This window comes from Theropithecus gelada, chromosome X (genome assembly GCF_003255815.1).
Source record: "Theropithecus gelada isolate Dixy chromosome X, Tgel_1.0, whole genome shotgun sequence".
Taxonomy (NCBI): Eukaryota; Metazoa; Chordata; class Mammalia; order Primates; family Cercopithecidae; genus Theropithecus; species Theropithecus gelada.
Window position 1 is genome coordinate 37,219,749 of NC_037689.1, and position 16,292 is coordinate 37,236,040.

General features: G+C 36.9%; 1 protein-coding gene across 1 annotated transcript in view; it reads right to left on the bottom strand.

Moving 5' to 3' along the window:
• Positions 1 to 16,292, bottom strand: part of ACE2 (angiotensin I converting enzyme 2) — a 46,683-nt gene that overhangs the window by 25,109 nt on the left and 5,282 nt on the right. The window contains exons 3-8 of the mRNA XM_025372062.1: positions 13,447 to 13,605; positions 10,835 to 10,928; positions 10,331 to 10,474; positions 7,972 to 8,084; positions 6,387 to 6,492; positions 4,075 to 4,172 (exon numbers count right to left, since the gene is read on the bottom strand). Coding sequence (XP_025227847.1) covers positions 4,075 to 4,172; positions 6,387 to 6,492; positions 7,972 to 8,084; positions 10,331 to 10,474; positions 10,835 to 10,928; positions 13,447 to 13,605 — 714 coding nt within the window. The remainder of the gene's footprint in view (positions 1 to 4,074; positions 4,173 to 6,386; positions 6,493 to 7,971; positions 8,085 to 10,330; positions 10,475 to 10,834; positions 10,929 to 13,446; positions 13,606 to 16,292) is intronic.

Below are 16,292 nucleotides of genomic sequence, written 5' to 3' on the forward strand. Positions count from 1 at the left end.
CTGAAAACCTTCCTATTGAGTACTATGTTCATATCTGGTTGATAGGACCAATAGAAGCCCAAACGTCAGTATCACACAATATACCCTTGTAACAAACCTGCACGTGAACTCCTTGAATTTAAAATTTAAATTTAAATTTAAAAATTCTCAGGCCAGGCGCGGTGGCTCACACCTGTAATCCCAGCACTTTGGGAGGCTGAGGCGGGTGGATCACGAGGTCAGGAGCTGGACACCAGCCTGGCCAACATGGTGAAACCCCATCTCTACTAAAAATAAAAAATAAAATAAAATAAAAATTAGCTGGGCATAGTGGTGTGCACCTGTAGTCCCAGCTATTTAGGAGGCTGAGGCAGGAGAATCACTTGAACTCGGGAAGCGGAGGTTGCAGTGAGCGGAGATCACGCCACTGCACTCCAGCCTGGGCGACAGAGTGAGACTCCATCTCAAAAAAAAAAAAAAATTATCTGTGTTCCCTTCTGTTGAAGAAATGATATTATAGTTATAAATTATGTATTTTTGTTCATTCAACTAAAATTCTACATTTCTGAGTAGAATACCTAATTATACTTCTATTTGCCTTATAAAATTTCCTCAGATAATTGCACCATAATTTGCTATTTGTGCATTGCTGAACCTTTGCTTGTTAATAGTTTTAAATCTGTAAGAAGCAATGCAATGAACATTTTAGCATACGTAACATACTCCTGGGAAAAGTCCACTGCAGAATAAAAAGTGAAGCTGCATAACCATATATGGTTAGCCAGTTTTCCCAGCACCATTTATTGAATAGGGAGTCCTTTCCCCATTGCTTATTTTTGTTGACTTTGTCAAAGATCAGATGGCTGTAAGTGTGTGGCTTTATTTCTGGGTTCTCTATTCTGTTCCATTGGTCTATGTGTCTGTTTTTGTACTAGTACCATGTTGTTTGGGTTACTGTAGCCTTGTAGTATAGTTTGAAGTCAGGTAATGTGATGCCTCTGGCTTTGTTCTTTTTGCTTAGGATTGCTTTGGCAATTCAGGCTCTTTTTTGGTTCCATATGGATTTTTGAGTAGCTTTTTCCAATTCTGTGAAAAATAATGATAACTTGATAAGAATAACATTGAATCTGTAGATTGCATTAAGCAGTATAGCCATTTTAATGATACTGATTCTTCCAAATCGATGAGCATGGGATGTTTTTCCATTTGTTTGTGTCACCTATGATTTCTTTCAGCAGTTTTTTGTACTTCTCTTTGTAGAGATTTTTCATCTCTTTGATTAGATGTATTCATAGATGTTTTAATTTTTGTGGCTATTGTAAATGAGATTGTGTTCTTGATTTGGCTCTCAGTTTTTGGTATATAGAAACGCTACTGATTTCTGTGCATTCATTTTTGTATGCCCCCGCTTACTGAAGTCATTTATCACATCTAGGAGTCTTTAAAGTTTTCTAGGTAAAGAATCATATCATCAGCAAAGAGAGCTAATTTGACTTCCTCTTTCCTTATTTGGATGCTTTTTGTTTCTTTCTCTTAAATGATTGCTCTGGCTAGAACTTCCAGTACTATGTTGAATATGGGTGATGAAGTGGGCATCCTTGACTTTTTCCAGTTCTCAAAGGGAATGATTCTAGCTTCTGCTGATTGAGTATGATGTTGGCTGTGGGTTTGTCATAGATGGCTCTTATTATTTTGAAGTATGTTCCTTCAATGCCTAGTTTGTTGAGGACTTTTATTATGAAAGGATGTTAGATTTTATCAAATGCTTCTTCTGCATCTATTGAGATAATCATATGGTTTTTGCTTTTAATTCTATTTATATGGTGAATCACATTTATTGATTTGCGTATATTGAACCAACATTGCATCCCAGGAATAAAGCCTATTTGATTATGGTGAATTAACTTTTTGATGTGCTGCTGGATTCAGTTTGCTAGTATTTTATTGAGGATTTTTGTGTCTCTATTCATCAAATATATTGGCCTGTAGTTTGTTTTTCCATGTGTCTTTGCCAGATTTTGGTATCAGGATGATACTTGTCACATAGAAGAGTTAGGGAGGAAAACTTCCTCCTCAATTTTTTTGAATAGTTTCAGTAGAATTAGTACCAGCTTTTCTTTTTACATCTGGTAGAATTCAGCTGTGAATCTATCTGGTCTAGGGCTTTTTTTGTTTTTTTAGTTGGTAAGTTTTTAAATTATTGATTCAATATCAGAACTAATTATTGGTCTGTTCAGGGTTTCAATTTCTTCCTGATTCAGTCTTGGGAGGTTGTGTGTTTCCAGGAATTCATCTGTTTTCCCTAGATTTTCTAGTTCGTGTGCATAGAGGTGTTTGTAATAGTCTCTGAGGATCCTTTGTATTTCTGTGGGATCAGTTGCAATGTCACCTTTGTCATTTCTGATTGTGCTTATTTGGATCTTCTCTCTTTCTCTGTTAATCTAGCTAGAGGTCTTTTCATCTTGTTTATCCTTTTAAAAAACTGACTTTTCATTTTGTTGATCCTTTGTATGATTTTTTAGGTCTCAATTTCATTAATTCTGCCCTGATTTTAGTTATCTCTTTTTTTCTAGCTTTGAAATTAGTTTGTTCTTGTTTTCCTAGTTCCTTAAAGAGTGGTGTTAGATTATTAATTTGATATCTTTCTAGGTTCTTGATGTAGGCATTTAGCACTATAAACATTCCTCTTAACATTGCTTTTGCCACATCCCAGATATGCTGTTGGTATGCTGTGTCTCTGTTTTCATTTGTTTCAAAGAATTTTTTGATATCTGCCTTAATTTCATTGTTTACTCAAAAGTCATTCAGAAATAAGTTGTTTAGTTTCCAGGTTATTTCATGGTTTTGAGAGTTTCTCTTGGTATTGATTTCTATTTTTATTCTACTGCAGTCTGAGAATATGCTTGGTATAATTTTAATTTTTTGAATGTATTGAGACTTGCTTTATGACTGAGCATGTTGCCAGTCTTAGAGTATGTTTCGTATACAGATGAGAATAATGTATATTCCATAGTTGTTGGGTGGAATATTCTATAGATGTCTCTTAGGTTCAATTGGTCAAGTGTTAAGTTTAAGTCCAGAATTTCCAGAATTTCTTTGTTAGTTTTCTGCCTCAGTGATCTGTATAACACTGTCAGTGGGGTGATGAAGTCCCCCACTATTATTTTCTGGATGTCTAAGTCTTTTCCTAGGTCTAAAAGTGCTATGTTTATGAATCTGGGTACTCCAATGTTGGGTACATATATATTTAGGATAGTTAAGTCTTCTTGTTAAATTGAACCCTTTATCATTATGTAATGACCCTCTTTGTCCTTTTTTACTGTTGTTGGTTTAAAGTCTGTTTTATCTGATACAAGAATAGCAACCCCTGCTCTTTTTTGTTTTCTATTTGCATGATAGATCTTTCTGCATCCCTTTACTTTGAGCCCAAGTCATTACACATGAGATGGGTCTCAAAGACAGTAGAGGGTTAGGTTTTGTTTTTCTCTCCAATTTGCCACTCTCAATCTGTTAGGTGAAGCGTTCCTGTCATGCTGTTGTTAGCTGGTTGCTTTGTAGTCTCGACTGTGTAGTTGCTTTATTGGGTCTGTGGGCTATGTACTTACTTGTGTTTTGAGGAACCCAGCACATTTAAATAATTAAACCAAAGTAGTAATAAAGGTGTTACTTAAAATTGTTTTTAAAGATTCTTGTAATATTTTTAACACTAATAATTTTTAATATGCAAAAATCCCCTCCTAATATTCTTGTTTTTACTATCCATAGAGATTACTGGCTGGTTACTTAGCAATGACAAACTTTGGAAAGAGTAATACCAACCAGTTGACAATTCTACATCTTACTGCTTAACAGAAAACTCAGGTAATCTGCATTTTAAATACCTTTCAATGAGATCAATACTACACCTGCAATTCAAGGTATCTGAGGCCATTGTAAACTGTTTTTCCATGAAAATATAGCTATGTAAGAAATAAATTTCAATTAGCTTAAATTTTTTATTTACATGGTTTCACATAAAAATAAAAATAGAAGGATGACATAAAAATAAATGAAGTTGAGAATTTAGATTTAGTTTTTAAGGGCTCTTTTTCCTACCTGGTTCACCATTGCATCAGTAACATCTATGTTTGGTTTCTGTCCAAAGGGAACTGTCAAAGAGTACAGATTTGTCCAAAATCTACCCCACATATCACCTATTTTTTAAAAAAAATCTGTTAGTATATGACAAAGCAGCAGAAATGTAGACATAATTTATTAAATATATGGACCATCACTGATACTGTAAATTAGAAAGAGATTTCTATAATCCACCACCCATGGTACAAAATATTACAAATTAAGCTGTTAGTAATTCCCAATGTTGGCTTCAAAAGAGGTCATATAAGATCATCATTCAGGAACTTCTACTAACTGGTGGCTAAATTCCACTTTTATTCCTACATTCGTGTACTTAACTTGGTGACTTTGTAAACATCTCAAACAAATGTTAAGTTGTATTCCAAGGCCAGAGACCATGAAAAAGAAGATGTATCTAGAAAAAGTCAATCTAAGAGTGGGACCAGAATCCTGGTGCCAAAGAAATGGGGCAAGAAACTTCATGAAGAATACTCCTGTAATCCCAGAACTTTGCAGAGCTGAGGCAGGCAGATCACTTGAGATCAGGAGTTTGAGACCAGCCTGGCCAACATAGTAGAGACATGGCAAAGCCCTGTCTCTACTAAAAATACAAAAATTAGCTGGGCGTGGAGGCTTGAGCCTGTAATCCCAGCTACTTGGGAGGCTGAGGCAGGAGAATCGCTTGAACCCAGGAGGCAGAGGTTGCGGTGAGCTGAGATCAGCCACTGCACTCCAGCCTGGGTGATAGAGTGAGACTCCATCTGAAAAAAACAAACAAACAAAAAAAAAACAAAAAAAAAACCTCTATAAACTTATATTTTAAAAGATAAAATTTAGTAGTGATACATGTGAAGTCTTATGCTTAAATTTTAAAGAAAAACTTAACCATCATAAAAACATATATGTGGCATTAGGCTAAAGCACAGTGCACATCTAAAAGACCAAAAATGAGCCAACAAACAGTATGGCCTGGCTTCTAAAGCATAAATGTGACCTTGAGCTAAATCAATAGAAGTATAGTGTCTAGAACAAAGGTAGTCATGGTACCATGTCTTTCTTTATGTTGGTCAAACCTCATCTGGAGTAACTGTTTATCTCTGAGCATGATAATTGAGGAGGCACATTGACAAAGTACAGTTCATCAAAATGAGAACAATTATAGAAAAGTGAGGTTTTAAGGAATGGTCGATAATGTATAAGATATTTAACTTGACAAAAGAAAACAGTGCAAACATGACAATAACAATAATAGTCACTAAAATGTATTGCACCAAGTACTATGCTGTATCTTATATGATGGTTCTTTATGAATATCTGGAAGGTCATCTTGTAGAATAGGAATTGACATTCTGGGTAACCTCATAGCATGGAAATAAGACTAATGAATGGAAGTCATCAGAGGGGTGTTGCTTAAGTTCCACATAAGGTAGAATTGTGTTACATTGGTTCCAGGTAGCAGTAAATTAGTCTGCATTGGAATGAAGAAATTATCCCATCACACCAGACAGGTTTAAGCAGAAACTGAATTACTAAATAATGCTTGCCATTGACTTTGTAGAAAGGATTTCCACATTACTTTAGAGTTAAAAGTCTCCACAGGTCCTTTCTCTGGATTCTCTCCTGCTGACAGACACAAGGTTTGGCTGTGAAGGAGATTAGTTTCCTGCAACTTAGTTTGACTACAGTAGAAATGCTATGTATGCATGGCATGAAATTTTCAAATATTTATATTTTATTTGGCCTCAGTTGCTGCGGTGGGAGAGGAGAAGATGGTCACTTTCATTCTTCACTCATGCGATTCCAAGCCAAGCACTTTTCAGCAAAAGTAATTGGTGAGGTCTAGAATGAAGTTAGGAAGCTTTCGCCCAAGCTATACCTTTCTGTTACCCCAACCACCCCCAGCCAACCAAGCTTTTTTCCTCTGATGATATGATACTAAAATCTCAAATTCCACCTTAAGAGCTTAGCCAACCAACTTAAATGCTAAAAATTATTTTCCCATTTCCACTCTCATTTGAGCCTGTAATTCTTTCTCTAGTTATCTTAAATAACCCCTTTATCATTTGAATTGCAGCCAAAATAATAACTCTTTATGTATAAAAAAGTAATACAATAGAGAATTGTTTAAAATAGACTTTTGGTTGAAGAAAATGCTTTCAAAATGTGATTTCTACAATGTTACCACTTACAGAATTTTTCAAAAGTTTTATGTTAAGGCTCACTCAAAAAGGCAATTTTATTGTTAGAAATAACAAAGAGCCAAGTACATGAAGAATTCATGGGCTTCTTACCAAGCAAATGAGCAGGAAGGCATCCAGTTGGACTAATATAGGAAGGGTAGGCATTCATCAACTTTGCCCTCACATAGGCATGAAGATGTTCATATAATGGTTTAATCTGAAAAGCACAGGAAGAAAGTTTAAGACCAAGAGTAACCAATTCTAATTTCCATTCAACAACACTAGAAATAAGAGATTCTTTAAACAAGTAGAATTTCACCAAATTATAATTCTTCTTCTCTCAAATTTCTGGAAAATTTAAAAGTATTCCTTCTTCCTAGATATTGATGATAACTCCACTGCATAAGTCGATAAACATACTTGGGAGAACACAGGTCCCAAAATAAAAGCAGATGCAAAAAATATATATTCATTTTTAAGATTGTTACCTCCTTCCTTTGTTTTAGTTTGAGGTATAATTTACATACTATAAAATTCACCCATTTTCAAGAGTGTAGTTCCATGAGTTTCAATAAATTAAAACTACTGGGAAACCATCACCACTATCTAGTTTTTTAACATTTCTATAACCACAAAAGGTTTCTTGTAGTCAGTTCCACTCCTATCTCTGGCCACTCTGAGTATATCAGAGTCTGTTTATCCATTCACTAGTTGAAGGACAGCTGAGTTTTCCAGTTTGGGGCTATTATGAATATTGCTGCCATGAACATTTGTATATGTGTTTCTATGGATAAGGATATATGTTTTCATTTATTTCACATGGAAACTTAAGAGTCATGGTAAGTGTGTGCTTAACTTTTTAAGAAATTGCCAAACTGTTTTCCAAAGTGACTGCCCCATTTTACATTTCTTCCCGCAGTGTAAGAGGGCTCCAGCGTCTCACATTTTCCCCAATATTTGGTATTGTCCGTCTTTTTAATCATAGCTATTCTGGTGGGTGTGGAGGGGATTTTCATCATGGCTTTAATTTGCATTTCCCTAATAACTTTTTATTTTCTTATTTGCCATTTGTGTCATTTCTTTGATGATGTACTTATTCAAGTCTTCTCCCCATTTCCTTTTCGGGGAGTTGTTTATCTTACTTCCATTTTTGATAGCTCTGCCAAACTATGGCTGTGACAAGGTAACTCACATTAGAAGTTTGAAGGTGCAGGTAAAGGGGAGGCATGGGGCCAAAATGAAGGAAAAACATCCGTGGGACATTTCTGTTCACAAAACTCTCTCTTCCCTATGAAGACTAGCTTAAAGTAATAGTATCAATTGTCCTGAGGAAGGAAGCAAAGTCTATAGTTCTGCTAACACAGGAAGACAGTGCCAGCCCCAGGTAGCTCAAGAAGATCATTCCTACTTATAAGCTAAAGGACCATTTCTTCTTATAATATTTCATTCCTATAGTCTTTCTATTGGTAATTAATGGTCAGTGACTGAAAGAAGGAGGAAAGCAGAGCAATTCTGATCATCTGTAGGACTGTCCTATTATTCTCTAAAATCTTTTCAAACTCTAATATTCCATAACTTTATGAGGCCTGGGAATGGCTGACCAATGTGTTAAGAATGAGCCAGAATGCCTTTAGTCGCTGTCCCTCTTTCCCATACACTGCCCCACAGCTGTTTCTGTGTACAGTTCCTTGCTTACCTCTTCAAAGGTACGTTCCACATCTTCAATCAACTGGTCGCGGTTGTAGTCATAGCCATCTACCCCGTTTACTTCATAGTCTCCTCTCCAATAATCCCCATAGTCCTTATAATCTGTTTTTTTTTTTTTAAGAGAAAGGGAAGAACATAAGGGAAAGAAAGAGAGAGAGCACAATATACATCGATTAGCCTTGCTGGGAGGTTAAAAGAAATGTAAAGGCTTATCACATTTTTATTGTGATAAACATCAACTCAAAGGGATGCAAACGAATAATAACATTAAGTAATCTCTGTTTAAGCACTTGCTCTGTGCCAGGAGTTTAAATGTATTATTTTATTTAATAAACACAAGAACCATACAATATTGTCATTATTATAACTCTCACTATGCAGAGTAACAGCCTGTTTATTTTAAAATAAATTTTATTGCGTATATTTAAGGTGTACACCATGATGTTATGAGATACATATATAATAAAATGGTTACTATAGTAAACAAAATTAACACATCTATCATCTCACATAGTTGAGCATTGTCCCCCCATGGAAGAGCAGCTAAAATCTACTCATTTTGCAAAAATCCTGAATACAAAACATTATTATTAACTATAGTCCTTACGTTGTACATTAGATCTTCAGACTTGTTCATCCTACATGTCTGCTACTTTGTATCCTTTAACCCACTTCTCCCCATATTCCACCCCGCTCCACCTCACCTCTGGTAATCACGATGACTCTACCTCTGTATATTTGATTTTTTTGTAGAATCTACGTTTGAGTGAGATGATGCTATATCTTTCTTTTTATGTCTGGATTATTTCACTTAGCATAATGTCCTCCAGGTCTATCCATGTTGAGGCAAATGACAGGATCTCCTCTTTTAAGGCTGAATAATATTCCATTCCATATACCTACCACAGTTTCTTTATTCATTCACCCCTTGACAAACACTTAGGTTGTTTCCCTATCTTGGCTATTTCGATTAATGCTGCAGTGAACATGGCAGTGTAGATATCCTTATGAAGTATTAATTTCATCTAATTTAGGTATATACCCAGGAGAGGGATTGCTGGATCATATGGTAATTCTATTTTTAATTTATTTAGGAATTCTCATACTATTTTTCCAAAACAGCTTCACCAGTTTATATTCCCACTAACAACCTGTGCTTAGAGTGGTTAAATCGCTTGTCCAAGATCACACAGCTGGTAAGCGAAAGAAGCACACTCCTAGTCTCTCAATTCTGGGTGTGTACTCTCTTGATACATCAGTTTGTATCTTTAGCTTTAAAATATGTGACTGGATCTCTAAGTTTTTAAATTCTTCTTTTGTTCATGGCCTTGTATTTTTAGATCAGACCCAACTCATCTTAGACTTTGCCACAGTGAACCTGTGTTTGTTTGCAAATTATATGTATCAATAGCATGTTTCTATGTGCTTCCTTTAGTATCTCACCATCAGGAAACACAAGCTTGTGTTAGGGTATTAGCTAATAAAGTTTGTAAACATAATTTAATAATTTTTATTTTTACATTCACATTTGCAATTAATGACCAGGAAGATGAGGACAGAAATAAATATTTGGATGAAAGGACATGCAGGATATTGTTTTAAAAATGGTGATAAGCTATTGTCTCCAGCTTGCGTAAGGCTTAAGAATATTGCATTTAAGTGGCAGTGAAGGAAATTTTAAAACAACAAATGGGGGAAAAAATTCTTCCTTACTCAACCTCAGCGGGCAGTAAATCATCAAAGCACAATGTGAATAATGATTCCATGACTTCAGCTCACTATTCAGGGAAGAGAATAAGTTAAGAGATATGGAAATCCCTTCCTATGTTAAGATTTTTTATGACCACATAATTTGAGATATAATTACAACTGCAGAAAATAATACATTTCCAGCCTAAACTAATCTGATTTTTTTTTCTTTCTGGGGTATCGCCCTAAGGTAGACACACAAATGACCTTTGAAAGTGAACTGTGGGGGCTTTAGACAAAAGACAGTGACTCTGTCTCTCATCCTGAGAAATGGGATCCCCCCTTAATCCCCAGACTCCCTCAGGAACTTTTAGGGGTCTGAGATCTTCCTAGATTACTTATAATTCATAATTCCTGGATAATTTATTTTAGGCCTTGTAGTTGAGTCTCATTATTGAGCTTCTTGAATTGTAGAATACCAGTGCACCTTTTCTTTTTCCCCAGTAATTTCTTTTTAAAACAGGTAATCTGAATTGTTCGGGAGATGATTGTTAATTGAGGAGTATCCCTGATATCAAAGGGCAGGCTTGGTAATGCAGAAGAAATAGCCCCGCGGCCACACAGAGAACTTCAGGACCTCTACAGATCAGCAAACTTACGATTTGCTCTTGCCATCTCATTTTTCAAGACCACATACTCTTCATATAATGGCCTCAGCTGCTTGCCGACCTCAGATCTCCAGCCTTCCCAAGCCCAGAGCCTCTCATTGTAGTCTAAACTCTTTTCCATTATTTCATTCAAACCTGTTATCCCAAAGCACACAAAGACAAGAAAAGATGCATTTGTAAAAATTTTATTTGTAAATAACTACATGAACTTTAAAGAATTAAAAGTAAGGTTGGCAGACATCAGGTCATAAAGTGGTTAAATAAAATCTCATGATTCATTCATTTCCTTGCCCTTATAGTTCCAAAATACGTCTGCAGAGAAAATAAACCACTGAAATAACTTACTTATTGACTTGATTAAATTAAGTAAATGTGATAAAATTTACAAGAAAGTTAAAAGACCATGTATGTGTTGAAACACACATATTTGCAATCATTTTTAAAACTTGGGAGAAAAGTAAATTTCATAATCACTACTCAAAATTAGTAGCCTACCTGGATCAAGTAATAAGCATTCCTGGGGATTATTTGGGTTACAAACTTTTCCAGTACTGTAGATGGTGCTCATTGTATTTAGAATTGTGTTCAACTGCAAATTTAAGATAATAAACAATGTTAACAATGGAAATTTTGCTGAAGAGAATGCTAATATAAACATACCCTTTTGGCCACATGATTTTTTGATTCCTCAAAATACAGCAATTTACTTCTTTGCCATGTAGAGAAGGAATAGCCCAGTTAAGTTTTCCCACTGTCAACTAGCACAAAGTGCTATGAGCACATAATAAATATATATGGAGTAATTGAAATAACCAGATCTACCAAAACCCAAAGAATTAACACAGAGAAGTGCATTTTTTGTTTCGTTCAGCATTTATTGAACCTGTAATATGTCCTACACTCTGACAGTTCTGAAATGAACAAGTCAAAGACCGTAAAGTCATAGGACAGTGAGGCAGCCATGAAATCAGTAACTATTAATACATAACAGAATGACAAGTGCTATAACTGTCACCAAAAAGTGATGCAGTAGTATAGAAGCAGGGAGAAATTAATAACTAATAACCTGGAGATTCAAGAATGGGTCCAAAGAGAAGGGAAGATAAGAGCTGTGTCTTGGAGAAGAAGTAGGCATTGGTCATGTAGAGAAGGGAGGTAGAGGGAAGAGTCTAAAAGATGGAAGGAGGTTGGAAAAGACAAGGCATTCCCAGGGGACAGTGAGATGTTGAATGAAACTGGAGTGACGGTGTTCACTAAGGGAAATGAAAGACATGAGAATGGAGAGATAAGCAGGGGCCAGATCACGAGGGACCATCTATGCCATACTAAAGTTGCTAAACTTTACCCTGTAGGTAAAGTGAAGGTGACAGAGTGAAGCAGTGATACTCCAGGTGTAATCCGTGGACCAGTGCACATGAGCAAATAGTTTGGTTCCATTCTGTGACAAGTACAGGAATTAAGAGAATAAAAGTTTATAAACTTGGGAAAACAGTTTGATATTTCCATGACATCTAAGCTTGTAATCAGTGAACTTAAGCAAGTATTGATCTGCAATGTATTGGAAATAAAGGAATAAAGGAGGGAGAAAGGAAAGACGGGAGGGAGGAGAGAAAGAGGGAAGGAGGAAGAGAAGGAAGGAAGGAAAGAAGGAAGGAAGGAAGGAAGGAAGGAAGGAAGGAAGGAAGGAAGGAAATGGTTCTCTCCCTCAGATTGATTTAAGAAGCACTGGATTAAAGGATCTGTTTCTCTTTGGTTCTGCCTTGAGAGTGATCCTAAAACATGAAATAGACCTTACGCTTAAAACTTCCACACAATCCCATAGTCCAAAGGAATAAACCTAAATTCCTTACCATGGCACAAAACCCCTCACGGTCTCTTTCTACCTCTTCTTCAATCTCTACTGCTTCCTCTCCATCGAATCTAAGCACCTTTGAGTCCCTCCTCTTCCCAAACACTTTAAGCTCTTACATGAATTTCAGTGGTTTTCGGTCCTGACTGCACATTAGAATTATCTGGGGATTTTTTTAAAAATAAAATGTCCAGGTTCCACCTAGGCTGGACCAGGCTGTCTATATGTGAATAGGCAAGGTTTCTCATAGTGTCCTTGTGGGGGGAAAAATGGAGAAACAGAATGGATAAGGTAGAGTGGATTGATAATTAGTTGGATAATTGGATCCAAAGAATGCAGAAAAATAAATGTTAACTTGCAGAAAGATACATTTCACATGGTTTTATCTTTGCCTTTTTGATACACTTTTATTTTTATATACACAGATTAGAACATACAAAGTTCCAGAGGACAAGCAACTGAGAAAGAAGACTTTCTTTTTAAATAGCTAAATATTTTAGATTAAAAATATTTCAATAGGCTATATCAGAGGTTTGCAAACTATGTTCTGCAGACCAAATCCTGTCTGCTGCTTGTTTTTGTAAAGTTTTATTTGAAGACAGCCATACTTGTTCATTTACATATTAGCTACAGCTGATTTCCTGATACAACAGCACAGTTGACTAGTTGTAACACAGACAATACCTAAATACACAAAACCGAAAATATTTACTCTCATCTGTTCCTTTATAGAAAAAAAGTTTGCTGTTGACATTGTGGACAAGATCATTCTTTGTTGTTGGGGGCCATCCCATACATTGTGAACTGTTCGGCAGCATCCCTACCCACTAGATGTCAATAGTATCCCGTATTTGTGGCAACCAAAAACGTCTCCAGACATTGTCAAATATCCCCGGAGGGCTAAAGCATCCCCAGTTGAGAACCACTGACACAAACTAACTGTATTCTTCAGGCTGCCTGATCCTTCAGGAAGGTGACCTAACACTAGGGGGTGTCCATACACACCACAGTGCCAGGGACAATCTCAGTTTAACTCTGTGTTTGAATATAATTATTACCAGTATTTTTCACTCTCAAAACGATTCCAGTTTGAATAATAAATTGTATGGTCACCTTACCTAGGGATAGAGAGAGCTTTTTCTAACATCAGCATTACTATCTTTTCAAACAAAGGAAGCTGCTGTGGGTGATATTAATGTTTAATATTTCTCAAATATTTCAACTCTTGGGATCAATGCTAAAATGTTCACAAACGTACCCGTTTGCTCTTGTCTTCTGAGAGCACTGAAGACCCATTTTGCTGAAGAGCCTGCAACTGAAGCTTGACTGTGAGATTCTGAATTTCTTGCAGTGGATACATTTGGGCAAGTGCGGACTGTTCTTTTAAAAAGGCAGACCATTTTTCCCCAGCATTATTCTGAAATGACATGAAAGAAAATTGAAGTTGGAATGGCATTGCTTGAACAGAAAAAACAGAAGATATAGTACAAAGAATATCTGGTGAAACATTTAATATTTCCTGAGTGATTTAGTCCTCTACTCCGCTAAAGATCAAGGTTTAGGTTAAGAGTGACCAGGTCATTTTTGACCACTCTCTCTCTCTCTCTGGCCTATTGCCTGGTTTTCCCAAGGGTCCTGTCCCCAGAACTGGAAGTGAATTCTCACAGATAATCCACATTATGGGGCCCTGGAATTTGTAGCCTTAGTGCTGTGATGTAGGTGAGTTGGCCAAGGATTCAAAGATGAGTGCTCTAAAAGGAGAATACAGTAGAGCTCAGAGTGGACTTAATGAGAATACAGACCCCTAATAACAATGGAAACCATAAGAAATGAGAACCAGTTCACAGTAACCTCCTAGCTGCCATAACTTAGCCCAGGGATTTTGATCTTAAGTTAGGATTCCCAAAAAAGGCTTCCCAGAAAATGGCCATTGGTAGCCATGGTGATTTTCTACCAGCAAAAGAAATCATCAAGCAGGTGATGATGCCAGGACACATTTCCCACCCCCTCTCCTCCCGCTGCCCAATCTTGAACATCAGTTGGAAAGTGAACTTCTCCAAACTACTCTAGTGTAGTTTTTTCTCAATGTACAAATTCATTTCCATTTACCAAAGACCAAAATGAGCAACTACTTGGTATAGTGTACTGCTCTAGACCACACAAAAGAGATAATGTGTGAGGAAAGTAAGAATTCTGCTCCTGGACTCAAGTACCTTAGCCTCTCTGAGCCACAGTTGTCTTATCTGCAAAATGGAAGTAATAATAGGACTTACCTCAAAGGACTGTTGTAAGGATTCGAAGAAGTAACAAAAAATGAAATGCTTACAAGAGTGCCTAACACATCCTAATCATTCAACAAATGTTAGTTATTTTATTATTTATTTGTTATTTATTATTATTTTATGATTTATTTTATATTTTATGTATAGGGGGAAAGTTCTTGTCCTTAGATTGCTTTCAATTTTATCAGACAGGTAAGATAGGCATTATAAATGTTTCATTAATGAAACATAAGAGTATTTAGTAATGTATAAATCATGAGTGGGCCAAGCAGTTTCTGTTACAAGAAAGAGGAAATTCATGCAGGTGACTATATTTGGCCAAGGCCTCATGCAGAAGTTGCAACTTAAGACAGACCTGAAAGTAGGTAGGAGTCAGATGAGTAGACAATACTTTGCAAAATAATTTACCTCATTTGATTTTCTTAACAACACTATGAGGTAGAAAATCACTCTCTCTCCTTTTTTATACATACAGAAAGGGGCTGAAAGATATAAACAGTGGAGCTGGCAATCAGCCACCAGCATTTGATCCTGGCCCTGTGGCAGACAGACTCTAGGAATGCTCCCATGATCTCTGCCTTTGGTGGTTACACCCTTGTGTGATCCCCTCCCCATAAGTATGAGCAGACTTGTGATTTACTTTCAACCAATAGCATACAACACAGGTGACAGGATGTTCATGTTTATGTTACATAAGATTTTAACTTTAATCTTGATAGAAGACTCTCTCCTTTGCTGACTTGTTGCAGCAAGATGCCACGTTGTGAGCTACCCTATGGAAAAGGCCACATGGCAAATAATTAAAGATGGCCTCTGAGTAATTGCATTGGCGTGGAAGTAGATCCATCACCAATCAAGCCTCAGAAGAGACCATAGCTCTAGCCAGCACCTTGAATGCAACCAAATGAGGCTTAGAAGCAGAAGATCCGGCTGAACTGTGCCTGGACTCCTAGTCCACAGATACTGTGGGATAATAAATATGCTTTGTTTTAATCTGCTAAGCTTGTGGTAACTTTTTGCACAATAGATAACTAGTACAGCTCCCACAGGTAGAACTTCAGGCATGATTGCACTTTCCAGGCCAAGGAATTTCACTTTTACCCTCTGAGAATTAAGCAGTCACTGAGCGTTTTGACTACGCATGTGACATGATGGAAATGGTGCACGGAAGTGGCAGTAATTAACCACACAAGAGATAAAGAAAACAGTGGCAGTGAAAATGGAAAATAGGCTGTGTGTGGTGGTTCATGCCTGTCATCCCAGCACTTTGGGAGGCTGAGGTCGGAAGATCGCTTGAGCCCAGAAGTTTGAGACAAGTCTGGGCAACATGGCGAGACCCCATCTCTGCGAATAATACAAAAATCAGCCAGGTGTGGTGGCTCGCACGTGTAGTCCCAGCTACACAGGAGGCTGAGGTGGGAAGATTGCCTGAGCCTGGGGAAGTCGAGGCGCAGTAAGCCATGATTGTGCCACTGCACTCCAGCCTGAATGACAGAATGAGAATCTGTCTCAAAAAAAAAAAGGAAAGCAATTTCTCTCTTTACTGAACACTCACAACCTCTCAGAAACTGCTTTTTGATTAATCTTCACAACAACCAACCTTGTGAGGGAGTTGTTATTGTCTCAACTTTGCAAATAAGGGAAATTAGGCACACAGCAGGTAACTTTCCCTAGGTCACACAGCTAGAAATTAGAAGAGCCAGGGCATCAACCCAGTGTTTATTTCCGAAGCTAATGCTCTGAACTATTATCCTACAGATTGTGTTTGACACAGTCTAGTCTTCTCTGTAACATGCAGGAGTGGGAAGAAGTGAGCTATGGG